Source organism: Antedon bifida, chromosome 5 (assembly GCF_963402885.1).
Source record: "Antedon bifida chromosome 5, ecAntBifi1.1, whole genome shotgun sequence".
NCBI lineage: Eukaryota > Metazoa > Echinodermata > Crinoidea > Comatulida > Antedonidae > Antedon > Antedon bifida.
In genome coordinates, this window is record NC_136230.1 from 22,836,471 (window position 1) to 22,854,142 (window position 17,672).

Sequence of the window (17,672 nt, forward strand, 5' to 3'; positions counted from 1 at the left end):
TGAGGATAATGATGTTGCGAATCGTTCGCTAATGTATAATGGTTACTGGGGAGATATAAGAATAAAGAACGAAGATGAAGATAGGCCTAAAATGATGGCAACGATGAATCAATTGCCAATGATGATGACGACGACGACGATGATAATGACAGCAACGACGACGACGACGACGACGACGACGACGACGACGATGATGATGATGATGATGATGATGATGATGATGATGATGATGAAGACAACGACAATGATGACGATGTTATGACGATGTTGTCGCTGTGCTGTTGTTGATGATGATGCTGATTATGATATGATGCTGATGAACTATAGAGATGCAATAATAACAGAGGAGTTTCAGACAAGGACAAAGATGAATACTAAAGGAATAGTTAGAAAAAAATAGATTATATTAGATGGTGCAGTGAATTACGTCGGCGAAATGTTAACATTTACGACGACGAAATTATAATCAATTACGAGAATTCAACATGACAGCTTAAAAAACTTACCGCTAGCTCGAACTCCAAACAGGATATTTTCGAAAAGGTATAATGATAATAGGCTGTGAGAAATAGTTCACCGATCCGACTAACGTTGTTCTTGTTCCACCTCGGATACTAAATTGCAAATTAGTAACTTGTCTGGCCATTCACACTAGCTTTTAGTTAGATGTGGGTAACGTGTATGTACAGTACTTAATTCATCGTAATAAACAGACAATAGAAATGTGTAAGGTGTTTAAGTTTGTTTAAGTCTTTGATGTAGCGCGACCCAATCACGAGAGCTTTACCCTGGTCACGTACTATCACCGTCGAACTAATCAACTTGTCAAGGGTTCAATTAAACTTGCCTTTGTATCGATTGCAGACCATGGAAGCTAATTGCGACTAATTAATTAATGACAAAATGTACATTTAGGTTATACATGTTAAAAAAGTTTTCAATTAAGAGAACTAACATGTGGAAGAATCAAACATTTATAACACACCTGAGTGTATCCTCGCCATTTGATTAGTTAATTTCGTACTAGGTGTAGTTCAGTAGAGACTGCTATTAGTGATATTACATGGTAAAAAGTTATATTGAATGGTTCTATTGCACGGGAGGTTTTTAAACTAATTTTAATAAGAGTTACTACGTTTGAAAACTAACGCCGTTTAAAAAAGGTCATATACATAAAAATTTGAGTTAGTGTTTACCGACCGACCAACCGACCGACATAGTGAGCTGTAGAGTCGCCCTCTGCACGCCACTAAAAATAAGAAAAAAACCAGATTAGAGATCAAATCAGCAGACTAACTGAATACAAGCGTACCTTGGAACAGTAGGAGTGTTACAATTACAGAAACCATTATAGATATTATAGTACACTATAATATCTCTCTATGCACACACTAATAGTGATGTTAGTACTCTGAGTGCCGCTTACCTGGACAAACTGACAACGGTTAAAAGTTTACCAGCCCGCAAACACTGCTCGCACGCGGGAACGTCATAGTCATCATTTTGCAAACTTATAAAACAAATACTGTAATTGAATGCTTTGTATTCATTCAATTGGAACATTTCATTCGTTGAAAGATTGTAAATCTTTCAGTCATGAAAATATTCTCCACATTCAACTCATAAACAAACATTTTGCACAAAACATATTGACGCATTCAACCAGTAAGCGAATATTTTTTAGTCGCGTGCAAACGCGACTCTACAGCTCACTATGTCGGTTGGTCGGTCGGTAAACACTAACTCAAATTTGAGCACGCAACTGCAGCCATGTATGGCCTTGTTGATATTTGAGATTAGGCCTAGTAGTTTTAACAAAACTAAAAACGAGAGAAAAACTTTCTTTTCAACAACAAAACTTTTTCTGTGGGTTAAACATTTATTAGTATTTCTACATGAGGCATGGACAAAATCAATGTTTTTCATGTACCAACTTAAAGAAATTAAAGAAAATGATAAATTTAGCAAGTACAGTAGTAATCAATGATGATTTGGAATAAGGTAGTAGCAGTAACGACTCTACTGTATTAGGTTTACAGCATAGGTTTTATATTTGCATTGCAAAAGGAATTTTACAACATTTTAAACTATAAATGGTCTGAGAAGTAAGAGATTACTGTACAGTATTTTAAAATACTACAGACACTTTACAAGCAATGAAATAAGCTAAACTTGGGAAATAATCTTCTATAAACCCCAATCATGCTTTCTCTAAGAGGGTTAAGAAAGCTGTAAAATGTGCTAATATGTGAAGAAAACAAAAAACTCTTTTAAAAAAAACTTCATGTTAATGATTAGCTAAGACAAATGCTAAGCAGTGACGGTGCATCTCATTCTTATTATATTTCATTAGAATCATAATAGTAAGTTACTGTATTACATTAAACTCAAAAGTCTTAAAATATTTCAATCAACTTCAGACTACTGTTAACCTACTGTTAAAATAACTTTTAGTTGTCCATTTATGTAACAAAACAAAAAACAGGAGATATAACAATATAAAAACCATTGAGAGGAATAACAGAAAAATTGCACACCAAATACTTGAGACTGCCATGTAAAATATTCATTAAAAATATTAGGACTGTAAAAACATATTCTAAAATAAAAATATTCAGTAAAAAATATTAATATACGGACTCCCACTACAGATTAAGGCATTTATCTTTCCAATCTACAAACAAAATTAATTATTTTCTTTTATAGTAAATAAGTGACCATATTTGGTGGTCATGGTAGCCCTATTATTGTAGATTTTGAATTTATTTCATATTGTAACTTATCACAGAAGACGATGTTATGACTTGGGTAGAAAATATACGGAGAGTTCATTTGACAATAAATACTTATTTTTTAGAGGTAACATTTAAAAATATAAGTCTTATCAAAAACCACCCTTGCAATAACGAACCTTCCCAAAACAAACATGCCGCATTGTGTATGCCATAACTATTTTCCCAGCTATCCAAGTACATTTTTTATTTTCCAATTGTAGAACCCAAATCTATGAATTTATTAAATTATTTAAAAATCTTGAGTACTAAGTTTATAAGAACATTGGTGGAACCATCGCTGGAGAAGCCAGACTATATATAATAATTTTGCAGGATATAAATATATAGGAAAGTCATCCAAATGATACAGTATATAACTTTTAAAGAATATTTTGTTTTTTTATAATAATTTTTAAATTGTTTTAGTCTCTTAGGCAAATGGTACATTTCTAAAGCACTGCATGTTGTATTTTAATTTTGTGTTTTATTTTTATTATTTGAACGATTATTAGTACTGGATAGTGTTAGAAACGTAGTTGTAAATAAAATGTTGTTAACACTCTCTCTAAAAACTGGAAACTTTCCCAAAACCAGATTTTTAAAAGTTATTAAACTATGTAAAATGCATTTGGAGGACCAGACATTTTGAAAAATACTCTATCGCAGGAAAATTGCTTACCATCCTAAAATCATTCAACACAAAATGGGCAATAAAAATAAGTGTACATAGATTTGTTTGGTGATTATTGTACACACTTTTGGGGTTACAAAGGGTTACTTATCAAACAAAATGGCTTTCAAAGCCAAAAAGTGTGTATTTTAATGTCATGTATAAAGTTTTGATTATAGATGAAAGGTAATATACTACTGTACGTACTATGTATAGAAGAATGATGTGTAATATGTTCTATCCTTTATTATACCTAATCTAAAGATGAGCATGTATTTTATTATTCGATAATCATCAGGACTTATTTATTTTTTTCAAATAATAATGCATTGCTTTTTGTAGATTTTATTAATTTCCACCAATGTATTTTAATTATTTTTATTTTATTCTACTATAAAAAAATATGTACATGTGCCCATAGAGTTGACTTGATTGTAGCATACAGAAACTTGGTTAAGACAAGCGATGAAGCCTGCGATTATTAAGCCATAGCTTTTGTATAAATTAGCTACTATCATCATCACCTTTACTGGAGCTGATAAACTTGCATCCGATCTCACGTATAACTATCACACATCTATACACGCACTCATTGCACCAACCACACGGGACGGCGCAGTGCACGTTTTGATCCTCTGACGACGTATCTTATCACGCCACACTCGCAGACACCTTTGAATTTTAAATCGCTCACAAGCACACAGTCACATTCTCATTACCACAGATGGTTCTTGATGGTAGCCTGACATCATGTGACAACAGTAACGTTGCACAATGTCAGCATCATCTCACATGATCATCAACACAGGACTACTCTTCTCACACACATTTGCTCCAGTTGAGCACATTTTTAAATGGATACTAGAGAATAACCAGTAGTCTTTAAAAACGAGATGAACTCCTCACGACAAGTGCCAAGTGGAGATTTCTAGTGACAACCGTAAATCTTGTTTTTCTTTTCTTGTTGTTGTTCGTCCTTCTCCTTGTCATCTAAAATTTGAAACCTTCTTGCGGTATTGCGGCGCTAGCCTCAAATTGAAATCCTTGAGGTTCTGTCTCTGGAGCCAGAGCAGGATCTTCGTCAGTGAGCTAAAAAATATAAAGTAATCACAATCTATCTATTATTTCTTTCACAAGGTATAGGTTACCATCGTATATTTTGTTGAGTCAAGTGATCGAGCGGTTTAAGAAGCAGCTCTGCAAACTATATCTATGTAATTAAAAGATTCATAGCTTAGGGTTTTTTTGCCATCCACGACTGTGCACAATTTAGCTCAGTAGGCTGCAAGGCAAAGATTATTCTCCCAACTTTAAATAGACAAATAATGCGAGGGCAAAATATAACTTGACTTGATGTGTTATATTTACTAGAAAGGGCTTGCCAGAAACCCTAGAGTAAATTTACCATACTCTAATCGTTTAGTTTTATTGTAGAGTACTTTAAATGCTATTAGAAGTATGAAATTCAAGTTGAAAAAAACATATTCTATCGTAATTGTTAAATTGTAATATTTTATTGTATTTTATATTGTAAAGAGTTTTAGAGAATTTAGTTAAGTGTAGATGTTTATTATCATTCTAAAGAGGGCCCCTGGATATCAGCTGGTATGCGGGTTCACCTGGAAGGGTTACCCTCTCTAATTAAAGTTGAAACAAATAAATAAAAGTAGAACATCTAACATAGTATTAGGAAAAATTACACGATGACACGTAATTTATCTGTACAGTATACCATGTTAGAAATAGTTACCCTCTCTAATTAAAGTTGACAAAAATAAAGAAAAGTAGAACATCTAACATCATATTAGGAAAGATTACATGATGACTGGTTTAAACACGTAATTTATCTGTACAGTATACCATGTTAGAAATAGTTCACACTTACATTGTCCGAAAAATATGTATCTACAATTTCATATGCAATCTTGTAAATTTCACCATTCTCATGGTGCTGCAGGGCTTCAATGTTATCCAAACCTAAAAAATGAAATATACATAATAAATGAAAATGCCAAGATACTAATGATTACCAAAAATTATAATGAGACAAATGTTTGAAATGGAGTGCTAGAGGATCAAGATATTACTATTACTGCTCATAGTATGATCCTTTTCTACTCTCCCAATACAGAACAAAAAAGGTAATTTGTTATAAATCATTATTAAAATGTCATCCGCGTATACTGTATATTTACAATTAAATTAAGATTTACACATTGATTATCGCTATTGTTATTGCACAACATTTTAAATTTAATTAAAAATATTAACTACTTGTCCAAAAAATAAGAAAACACTATAAAAAAAACACTACAAAACAACTACAATTTGCATTTGGAGTAAGAACCCTGATTGTATATAATTATTTATAGAAAGTATTCTTATAAAAGTTTTTTTTTAATAACAGAAAATCTTAAAAAGATTACCTTTGCATTCTTCAATGACATGTGCAACTTGACTGCTTTGGTCGCCAGATGCTTTCAAAATATTATTAATGGCATCGATGACGACTTGCACAACCTGCGTATCTTTCACTGTTAATAGGTTACATAACGGTATCACAACACCATTGTCAATACAGTAACGAATCTGTTCTCGAGTACCACTGATTGTTAGGTTACTAATTGCCCAAGCACCTTCCTTCTGCGTTTGAAATTCACCCTAAACAACAAAAACGAGAGTAACATTTAGCAATAATCAACAATTACTGATGAAACAAAATATGATGAATATTTGATAAAGATTTGAACAGAAAGATTCGTGATTGCGTTTTGCTTATTTAATTTTATTCTTTTTGATTCAGCATCCCACAGTATTGTCATTTTTCCACTAACTTGCCTTATTGTTATTAAATTATTATACATTAAAAAAAATCACTCGCTAAGAAAAACCTTTTCAGGGAATACTGCTAGTGCGTAAACACTTTCATGTGAAACGAATGAAGGAAATATTTGTTTCTGGACTAGAGCCAACCTATATTAAGGAGACACTCCTATTAACATCAGTCAATGTGTTGCCAATTAAGGAAATGTAAAATCTTTTTTATTTGGTGGTGTATTTGAGCTGGTATGAGCTACAGTACAGAAAGAAAATACTGCAACTTTTCCTACGAAGTAGCTTTGTAGATAGAACGTAGGCTATGTTGTTGGCTTCGTAGGTTACATTTGTTTGGCTTCGTAACCTCAATAAACAACTTTCAATGAGCTACGTTCTGAACTTCATAGGGGGGTATTGCTAAACTGCGCAAACAACAAAAAAAGCTGCGCAAACCTCCTTAAAAACAATTATTATTGATTAGAACACAACTAGAACTATATAGGGAGACAATTTATGAGAAAAAAAAAATTGAAATTCCTTTAAGTTTGCCTTTTTTTGGGTTAAAAACTTCAATTTTTGGGAAAATTACTGATTTCACAGCGCAAACAACAAAAAAAGCTGCGCAAACCTCCTTCAAAACAATTAATATTGATAGAACACAACTAGAACTATATAGGGAGACAATTTATGGGAAAACAAATTTTAAATTCCTTTAAGTTTGCCTTTTTTTGGGTGAAAAACTTCAATTTTTGGGAAAATTACTGATTTCACAGCGCAAACAACAAAAAAAGCTGCGCAAACCTCCTTCAAACCAATTAATATTGATAAGAACACAACTAGAACTATATAGGAAGACAATTTATGAAAAAACAATATTGAAATTCCTGTAAGTTTGCCTTTGTTTGGGTAAAACAATTTTTGGGAAAATTACAGATTTCACAACGCAAACTTTAAAAAAAACAGAAACAAGAAAAAAATTTTTTTTCAAATATAACTTTATTTAATGAAATGTTTCGCAATTATTTACCTTTAAGGTTTTTTTATAACATTCTACTGTATTTCCAAATCAACATAAAGCTTTACATTTACAATGCTCTTTTTTCTTTTTTTCTGGTTTTGTTAGCCCTTTTTGAAGTATTTTGTCCCTTTTTTTGCCACTAGTATATGGATTAGTTGTTGACAACTGTCCATTTGTGGAGGTAGTAACATTTTCGTTTTTAATTTTCGGTACGAATTGAGAAAACTCAAAGTGTGCATTTCTTTCTTCTTCAGTCATCGAGCTCCACATTAATTGATCGAGTTCAAATTTCTTGAAATCATTTGATAGTTTGTATCCTCCCATATTTACAAAAGACATTTTAACGTCTTTATATTGACCCGTAACCATTTTTTCCAACATAAGAACTAAATCCAGCAGTTTCTTTTGCTTCCAATCTGCAAAGGCTTTAATTGAATGATTCATTGTTGTTATTTGTCCAACTGCCTATTAATTTCTTGTGCCGCCAAAGCTTTTCCTTTAATTTTGGAATCATCTTATTCGTGTAATCCAGTGCATCTGGTACAACATTACCAACAAATTCTCGTAGCAAATTTTCTGTTATTGCAAAAGATTCTTCTAAATTTGTGTTGAGCAATTGTATTACTTTTTTATGTATAGAGGTTCTTACATTTCTTGCAACTCCAACTTTATTAGTCAAATAGTTGGACAGGTTTTCAAGCATATGTTTTCTGCATAGTACATGTTTACAATGGAAAGTGTCCACAAATGCTTTGTGCATAGCCAATTCGTCATCTGTTCCTACTATCAAATTACTAAAATCTTTAACGCCAATACTTATTAAATTATACTTTAGAAAATTGTAAAATTCCGCAAAGGCTAATTGGTCACTCTTATGGTGAAGTAACATAGGGCCAAAAAAAACTGGATGTTCATTGTCCATTTTAGTGACAGATAGGTTTTTATAGACCATAAGCGTAAGATAGGTTTTGTCTAAATTGAAGGTTTTGTCAATGCCCAAAACAGTTTTTCCAGAGCAACAAAACCGTTTAATGTCATTAAGTTGTTCTTTTGCGAAAAGCACAAATGCAGGTGCTTGGCCTTTGATGAATACCGCTTTTTGTAGAAAATCATTTTCTGTCAACATGTTGAAAACTTCTAAAACTTCATCAGCGTAATTTTGGGTGTATGGTTTACAACGACAACATTTGCTGTTCCTTTTATCGTTTTGTTTTAAGTTATAAATTGGCTTTCTATTCCGTAGTTCATCTTGAGTGTCTCTATATGTTTCGGATGGAGTTTTAAAGTGGCATTGATTCCTTACTTTATTAAGAATTTCAGGGTCTGTCCTTACAGTACATATGATTGTATTTAGAGTTCCCATGTGGTGCAGTTACGTTTAACACTCCTCTGTATTCGTGAACAGCTACATATTTTCCATTTATTGTGTCATCAATGTAAGTAATTTTCCGGAGGTTTGCGCAGGTTTTTTTTTGTTTGCGCTGTGAAATCAGTAATTTTCCCAAAAATTGAAGTTTTTCACCCAAAAAAAGGCAAACTTAAAGGAATTTCAAATTTTTTTTCTCATAAATTGTCTCCCTATATAGTTCTAGTTGTGTTCTATCAATATTAATTGTTTTGAAGGAGGTTTGAGCAGCTTTTTTTGTTGTTTGCGCTGTGAAATCAGTAATTTTCCCAAAAATTGAAGTTTTTAACCAAAAAAAAGGCAAACTTAAAGGAATTTCAAATTTTTTCCCCATAAATTGTCTCCCTATATAGTTTTAGTTGTGTTCTAATAAATATTAATTGGTTTGAAGGAGGTTTGCGCAGCTTTTTTGGGGGGTTTGCGCTGTGAAATCAGTAATTAATTTTCCCAAAAATTGAAGTTTTTCACCCAAAAAAAGGCAAACTTAAAGGAATTTCAAATTTTTTTTCTCATAAATTGTCTCCCTATATAGTTCTAGTTGTGTTCTATCAATATTAATTGTTTTGAAGGAGGTTTGAGCAGCTTTTTTTGTTGTTTGCGCTGTGAAATCAGTAATTTTCCCAAAAATTGAAGTTTTTCACCCAAAAAAAGGCAAACTTAAAGGAATTTCAAATTTTTTCCCCATAAATTGTCTCCCTATATAGATCTAGTTGTGTTTTAATCAATATTAATTGATTTAAAGGAGGTTTGCGCAGCTTTTTTTGTTGTTTGCGCTGTGAAATCAGTAATTTTCCCAAAAATTGAAGTTTTTCACCCAAAAAAAGGCAAACTTAAAGGAATTTCAAATTTTTTTTCTCATAAATTGTCTCCCTATATAGTTCTAGTTGTGTTCTAATCAATAATAATTGTTTTGAAGGAGGTTTGCGCAGCTTTTTTTGTTGTTTGCGCAGTGTTTGTGCAGTTTAGCAATACCCTCATAGGGAGTTCGTAACCTTAATAAACAACCCTACAATTTCCAGTCGATCCAGAAACAGAAAAAACAAAAAAGAACGTTTAGTCGGTCGCTCAAAAAGACTGCCAACAGAAGTAATTAATACAGACCTAGTTTTTTTGGTCACATGGCATGAAACGTGTTACTCTCTGTTTTACCACAACCTCTCCTGTTTTTTAAAAAATTTGGTACAAGGGGTGGTTGCAAAACAGTAATTAAGGTTGTGTAACTGGATTTTGTGTCAAATGACATGAAACGTAATACTCTCTCAGCTTTAAACTGTTCCCACGACTCGCATGTTTTTCCCCTGGGGCCTTTTTCTTTACACATGTCGCAATAATTATTTAAAAGGAAGGCCTATGTTAAATCTTAACATGGAATATATATTTATTTTGCATATATTTTGTTGGTGTCCTAGCCTAGTCGTTGTTTTTATAATTTGCTAACCCAAGGTAGGATTAAATTATTTATAGTGTATGCCTCCGAAACTCTCTCTGCATTGTCCATGCTTCTAAAGGCGATGACAATGGTGTTTACTAACCCTACGAACCACCCAACAATCGACCGGTAGATAATTATCATAACAATATTGTAGGTACAACGAACAATACTTCGTAGGTTACGTTCAGAGAACAATGACCTACGATCTACTTACGCGTAGGCTACGAAAGGTTATGCGTAGATACGAAGCAGTAATTTCTTTTTGTACTGTATCAATGAATGTGGACTTACAAACTCTAGAAGTGCAATAACACGAGGGATGAGGTTGGCATCAATAACTTGTTGTACTTGTTGTTGGTTTCCTGCTGTAATATTTGATAAAAACCACACAGCCTCCTAAAAGACAAAGTCAACAATTTAAAAATTAACAACTGAGAATATTAATAAAATAGGTTAGAGATGGCATTCGATGTGGCTTAAATATCTATGCCATCCTTGGTAAAATGACAAAAATATCATTGTCCAAGCAAGAAAAAAAGACTAGGACGGCATATTCTGCAACAATTACAAAATGTATTATTTATAGGTTTATGCAGAGAATTAAGAGCTCATGCTTGAATCAAGCCAGGCGCACACTGTAGCTATCAGCTGGGCAAATTAGCACGAATAACACTTTGCTCACTAAAACATTTGCCGCAAGCCGTGATCGCGTTCTATTGGATGCATATTAAACACCTTCAGTACGCGAGTTTATGATTGGATAATTACTTACTACGCTATATGGCACGCGCTGACATATCATAATAAATTAGAACATGTCATGCGCAGTGAAATTTTTTAGTGAGCTGTTAGCTCACGTTCGGAGCACACATGAGGAAAATGACATGTGCGACAAAAAATATTAAACACGATAGATATTTTTCGATTCTTCACAAATTGTCCAGCGCATACTTTTTTGAGCAAAGTGTTATTCATGCCAGTTGGCTCAGCCGATAGCTATAGGAATTATATTTTTTTTTTCTCTCAAAACCTCTATAAGTTGACTTGGCAATGAATGACTTTGGTTTTAGAGGTTATTAAGAACAACAGATTACTATATATTATTATTCCTTTTTCATTACTTTGTCAACTTTCGTTCCGTGAAATGGAAACTAGTGTGAATGTAGATATATCACACACATCACAAATATAAGAACGCTAGGATAAAGCCTAGTGCAGGAACTGTTGATTAAAAGAGAAGATAGAAGTTACCTTATTAATCTTGTCTCTTGTGTGGTTGAGTAATCCAGGGAAATGGCCGAGTGCATTGCAGTTTAGCACTACTTGTGTCTGTTCATCTGTTCCTGTCACTATATTCCCTATTGCTCTTAATGCTGCAGTCTAATCAAAATATATATATCTCCTTTTAAAACCAGTGTATTTCATTGGATAACCTTCAGTTAAAACATACACTTAACTATAAAACATACAGTACTTAAAGGACAACTTGAGGATCATATTTTAACAACGTATTAGGGATGTACAGTTTTCTGGCAAAGTCTGGCAAATCGCGAACATTTCTAGTAAACACACTTTGTAAATAAATCGTAAAAAATATAAATGTTGATGTTTTTTATTGTTTCTTTTGCTTATCTGGAATCATTAAGTAGATTTTGCGATGCACCTGTGACGTCACAGTCGCGATTGTTCTGAAATCATATGTACATCCCCAATACATTGTAAAAATACTGTCCTCGGTCAAGTTGTCCTTGTCCGTCAATGTTAGAAAGTCTTCAAGTGAAAATGCCAAATAAAATTTACTATTACCAGATGAACATTAAATTTTATTAGCACATGACTAGTACTGATAGCAGGTTTCAGTATGTTAAAACTGGCAGGCTGCTGTTGTATTAGGTCATGGTTCATATGATCTAACTGATTTTTACTAACTATTTCGTCTCAGTCTCCAGATCACAGTAGACAATAAGTTGAACAATGAACATATTATATCCTAATCCTTATTATCAAGAAAATACTAAAATATAAAATCAGACTCAAAAAGTATTTTTGCTCAAGCGCCTTTGATATGGAATCAACTTTCACTTCACAGTGTCAGTCTACAGTATATCCTTAGGCTTAATGCAATGAAAGTCATTTTAAACTCACTTGTTCAATTAGACCCTTGGCTGAAACAGCAGTTTAAGAGCGCTTTATAACAACAAATGCTCATTATTACTATTATCATTAAGGAGTTTTACATAAAGCATAATCAACTTGCATACCTGTACTTTAACTTCTGTGTGACTTAGTAATGGAACAAGCAATGGTACAACATTTGAATCAATCACCATCTGAATCTGGTCATTACCTCCATCCGTTAGATATGACAATGCCCACACTGTGTCTACTAAAATCTACAAATAAGATGTACAGTTTATTATTATTTATGTTACATTACACACACTCATAAAATAAGCCAATAATGTACAGTAAAAGAAACAATCAATCAATCGTTATATCCATCAAAATCACACAAAAAAACAAATACTGTACAATATTAAGATGGAGGACAAAGCCTAAAAAACGAAGGCAGGCTTCAGAGAGAAAAAGGACGCTAGTTTGTTTTGTGCATTTACACAGTGTGGACCACCATCTTAACCTTCCTGTATAAAAACCAAGAGAATGAGAGTTCTTGTCTTTTCTAGTTAAATTGACAAATGCACTGAAAATACTGACTTGATCTTGTTGATTTATCATTAGTTATATTGTCATTAGCACAAGGAAAACATGTTGTATATTGTTTGCAAGGCGAAATTAATGTTTATATAATTTTGCGGTACACCACATTATTTAGTTCTGAAAAGAACTGTTGAGTTTCTCAATCAATATAGCTGCATCGTCCTCAGGATTTATATTATCACTCCTGAGGACGGATTCCTTAGGACGATCAAAGTATATTGATCGAAACATTGAGAAACTCAACAGTTCTTGTTAGAACTAAACGTGGTGTACCGCAAACTTTATGAAAACATGTTGGTTATTCAAGAACGATTTTACTAACTATTAAGGACATTGGTTTGAATAAGAAAACTGAAATTTTTAAACCATAAAAAATATGCACCAAATACAACAAAAGAACACTTACATTTACATCTCTGTGTTGGATTAATGCATATAGGGCTGGCAATATCTCTCTAATTGTATCGATACTTGGTGGAGGGTTTTTATTACGGCACAAGTTAACTATCACCCACGTAACATTGCGTAAGAATGATAGAGGAATATTTGGGTTGATAAACTTTAGTAAAGGCTCCACAACTCCAAGACTGATTACATAATCTCTGCATGATGGTCCATCGCCTATATAAACAAAATCAAATAAAATCATTAGTTAGCAATAAAATAAGCCTGAAACAGAGATGGCAGGAAACAAGAGGTCTTGGTTTTTTTTTATTCATTTATGCCTCCTGTATCAAAAGCTTACTAATCTATACAGGTACCCAGTATGTCTACAAATACTTAGGTAAACAGTTTTTATTTAGTGTACCTACTCATAAACAATTAGTATGATCATTCTCCATATCCTACTAAAAAAAAATAGCTGGTATAGATCTCCAAAATAATGGTTCCCACTATGACAATGCAAGTATGTAAGCCGCAATGCAAGCAAACTGACCAATCAAAAGTGCTCGATTATTCAAACTGTCGCTTGTTATTGGTCATTTGTAACTTACATCCTTGCATTGCGGCCGAGTGGCTTTAATATTGGAAAAAACACCCTGTATCAACACTCTACTTTCTTGCTCTGGTTAAGCAAGCCATGATCAGTATTATTCAACTCACCAATAATGTTGCCAAGAGCCCAGACTGCCTGTTCACATACATTCTGATGAGATGATTCTAATAGTTGTAAAAATAATGGCACAGCTCCTGCATGTACAACGGCTTGCGTCTGTGTTGATGTGCCTGATGCTATGTTGGTCAGGGCCCAAGCTGCTTCAAACTGAAGAGACGGACTGCAAGTAAATAATACTAAAGTGAAGCTAAAATAACATTAAATATTCCCGCTACACTGTGTTTCTGACAAAGACATAGTTTACTGTAGTTTGTTGAATATTTTCATCATTCCAACCTACCTCTAGGGCCAGAAATATCTAAATGCTATTTATGGTATTGCCAGTACAGCAACCATAGCCAATATGGTACACAATACCACTTTTGCTAAGGTACAGCAAAAAACGTAATACAATGTTTCCTACTTCAAACTCAGCAGTTAGTTTATTTTTATTATCATTTTTAAATGAAAATGTTCCCTGTACACACGCTGAAATGATAAATCTTTTATCACCAGTCAGCTTTATGCCTTTCAACAAAATTAAGTATGTTAAGCAAACTGACTTACTTATCATTTCGAGTGAGACACTGTACTAGGATAGGTAGGATTCCAGATGCAATAAGTTCATCAATAGGTGGGTTACGATCACTTGATAATAGTTTCCTAGCAGCTTGGATTGCAGTTAATTGTACTTCAGGTTTCAGACTTTTAGCATCGTTTACAATACTCTCTAAATTGGTATTCTGAAATGATTGCAAGTATTGCATTATTTTCCACCAACAACAAATATTAAAACAATTAATTTAAACATGCTTCTTAGTATAAACTGACTCCAAATTATGAGAGACAAAGTCATGATCCACACTAATATCTAAAACAAATAATGTATCAAGAAATATATAGTACTGTTGTACAAGACTTTTGTATACTGAAGCAAAGTACAGTAATTAAATTCAGTATGCAAACAATGTACAGTATATGTATAGTTAAAATTGTTTACACAAACCTGAAATACAATACAGTATTCATAATAGCTTTATTCAATTTTAACAAAAGTAAATAAAAATAGAGACAATGTGGTCAATGCAAATGTAAAGCTTTTTCAATTGTACTCTAACCACAACAATGGCTTCATGTGCATAATCAGTACAGACACTGTTAACAATCTTAACATGAGGGTTCAGACACAGTGCAAATGTGTAATTTTCAAGGTTAATTTGCAGGCTAGAACATGACTATGAATTAAATGCAAGGTATTGGTATAAAGATTTATTACCACCCAGGTTCAAAGATTGATTCCCACTAGAGAAAAAATTCTGCCGCAACGCAACATAAGAAATCACTCGATCTATGAATTTTGCATTGCCCTGACAAGTTGAATTCTCCTTATTGCAATCCTTCTTACAGTACTTTTCGATTACGTCTACATCCTAGTGGGAGCCAAGCTTTACTAAACACAGTATGTTTAAAGATGTATTGTCCCTTGAAACACAAAAAAATGAAGGTCAAAATATTCTAAATTTAAATTGGCCATATCAAAGTAATATTAAAGTTATTCACTTTAAGTCGAAAATTCAAGCCAAAACAACAAGTTTATGTAATTAACAGGTAAATTAATGTAATTACATTTCTTCTGGAAAATCGTCGCGAGCGAAAGTAAACAAAGATTTCAAATCACGAGTATGCATTATGCATGATGCTAATTAGGACTGTTTACAACTCGTCACAGTTGAGAAGGTGTTTTCACACAGATCTCGAAGAAATTTTATGATTATGCATACAGAGTAGCCAAACAAGCGCGTTGCATTATGAGATATGTTTTGATCGAAAACTTTGACTTCCAGTCAAAGTTATTTTTTGAACAAAAAAACGTCTGTATTTCAGTTAAATGTTTTTTTTTTGGTGAAAGTTAATAACTAATATGATACTTTAAAATGACACACTTTTTTTCGAAATATAAAAAAAAATTTTTTTGGGGAATTAGCCAAAGGGACAATACATCTTTAAAGAAAATATGAATAATTACAACGGGTTTGTCATCCTCTTCCTCTCCTGGTTCTAGCTCTGGAACGTTCCTTCGTTTTAAAATAGCTTCTACTCTTTTGTTTTTTCTAAGCTCAACAGTAACTTCATTTCGCCTTCTTCTCATCTCCTGTAGAAATAATAACATACATTAATTGTTTAGAGCAATTTTCCTTATTTTCATTTTTATCTAAAAATTATATTCTTTTTCTCAATTGCAAAATTTTATCGGTGAAAATGGATCCATCTATTAGATGAATTAGTTTAAAAACTAAATGAGTAATTTGTTACAACTACTTCAGCAACCCAATAATTGTCATGAAAGTGAAAATAGTCCTTTTGAATAAAATTGTTTACTGTATAAATTGCATACTTTTCGTGAATACAGTATAAACATTCACAAACAAACACTGTAGATTTGACAACAAAAGGAACATCAAACATGGGGACTGTATAATCTGTTTGATAATAGTTTGTTTTGGATTTAGTTTCTTTTTGGCAACGTACCAACAATACAGTGGAAAACACTTTAACATGTTGGCAGAGAACTTATGTTTATAGGAAGTACAACTGTGATGACTAAACCCCAAACAGAAGGAAATTTACCCCTTCCAACACAAGTTAGTCATGAAGAATTCCCATCAACTAATTCTGGCTAGTCATATCAATGAATCATAAGCAAGTTAAAAACAAAACTTTCAAATTACTAGACAGATCGATATCTTGAATTTGCAGTACAGTGCGCTGAATTTTATTTCTATGTATCCTAGATGACATACATTAATTGATCAACTATATAAAAACTTCTTAATGTTTATTCAATAGATTAACAAAAAGATGCAAGTACAGTAGAATCAATTGATTAATATTTAATAAACGTAAAAAATGAAATAAAAAGGTATAAACAGAAAGATAAAATAAAACAGGACAGCAACAGGAGATGAATAGAATTAACGATGAATATTGGCCTACAGTATCTTTAGGCCAAATTAATTGGCCAAGCCATCATAGACAGGCTTATAAGTTAATACTATTACTATAAGTATTTAGGCTAGCTTTACACTACAGAAAAATGTAACCCTTCTTCAATGAAATAAACGGTTGACTTCCTTGTTTTTCATTTTTTTTTATTTTTAGGTTTAATTCAACAGACAACAAAATATTAAATAAACATCATGATATTTATATAAATAGTAAATTAAACACATTTTAGCTAAAACAGAGTGATTTGCATAGAAAACAACTTTCTCAGAACTAAGCCATTTCTTACGCAACTTCCAAACCAAAAAACAGAAATAAGCCTGGCGAAAGTGCTCCGATCGGGCACGCTGTACGCCACAACAACGCGGTCTGCGTTGTTAATGAACCACCCAGTGCCAGGCTTTTAAAATGAACATAAAAAGCAAACCTCTTGATCTTTTCCTTTGTTTTTAAAATGTTTTAACCTGCTGACAGAAAGTCCCTCTTCATTGTTCATATCAAAAGACATCTTTGACGTTAGAATTACCAAAGACGATCTCACAAAATCCAAGTAAAGTTCAACTAAACTTCGTAAAGGAACTACGAAATAGCAGGCTATGAAATCTTCCAAAATGCCGGCCAGTAAATGACGTCATATGAAAGAGGCCAGGCGCTTTATAAACAATGATTCTATTGGACAATCTACTAATAAATTTCCCAAATTCAAAACAATTCGCGTAAGTGTAGCATCTATAAACAA

The 17,672-nt window shown here is 32.8% G+C and overlaps 1 protein-coding gene across 1 annotated transcript; it reads right to left on the reverse strand.

Moving 5' to 3' along the window:
* Positions 1-1,859: 1,859 nt before the first annotated feature.
* Positions 1,860-17,557, reverse strand: LOC144843701 (importin subunit alpha-3-like). Its single transcript, XM_078700593.1, has 11 exons — positions 17,361-17,557; positions 15,957-16,082; positions 14,498-14,673; positions 13,939-14,111; positions 13,241-13,455; positions 12,378-12,509; positions 11,368-11,496; positions 10,408-10,512; positions 5,871-6,105; positions 5,330-5,421; positions 1,860-4,533 (listed from the first exon to the last, which is right to left on the reverse strand). Exons 1-11 carry the CDS (start codon positions 17,439-17,441, stop codon positions 4,435-4,437), a joined length of 1,563 nt encoding a protein of 520 aa, XP_078556719.1. The 5' UTR covers positions 17,442-17,557; the 3' UTR covers positions 1,860-4,434.
* Positions 17,558-17,672: the final 115 nt, after the last annotated feature.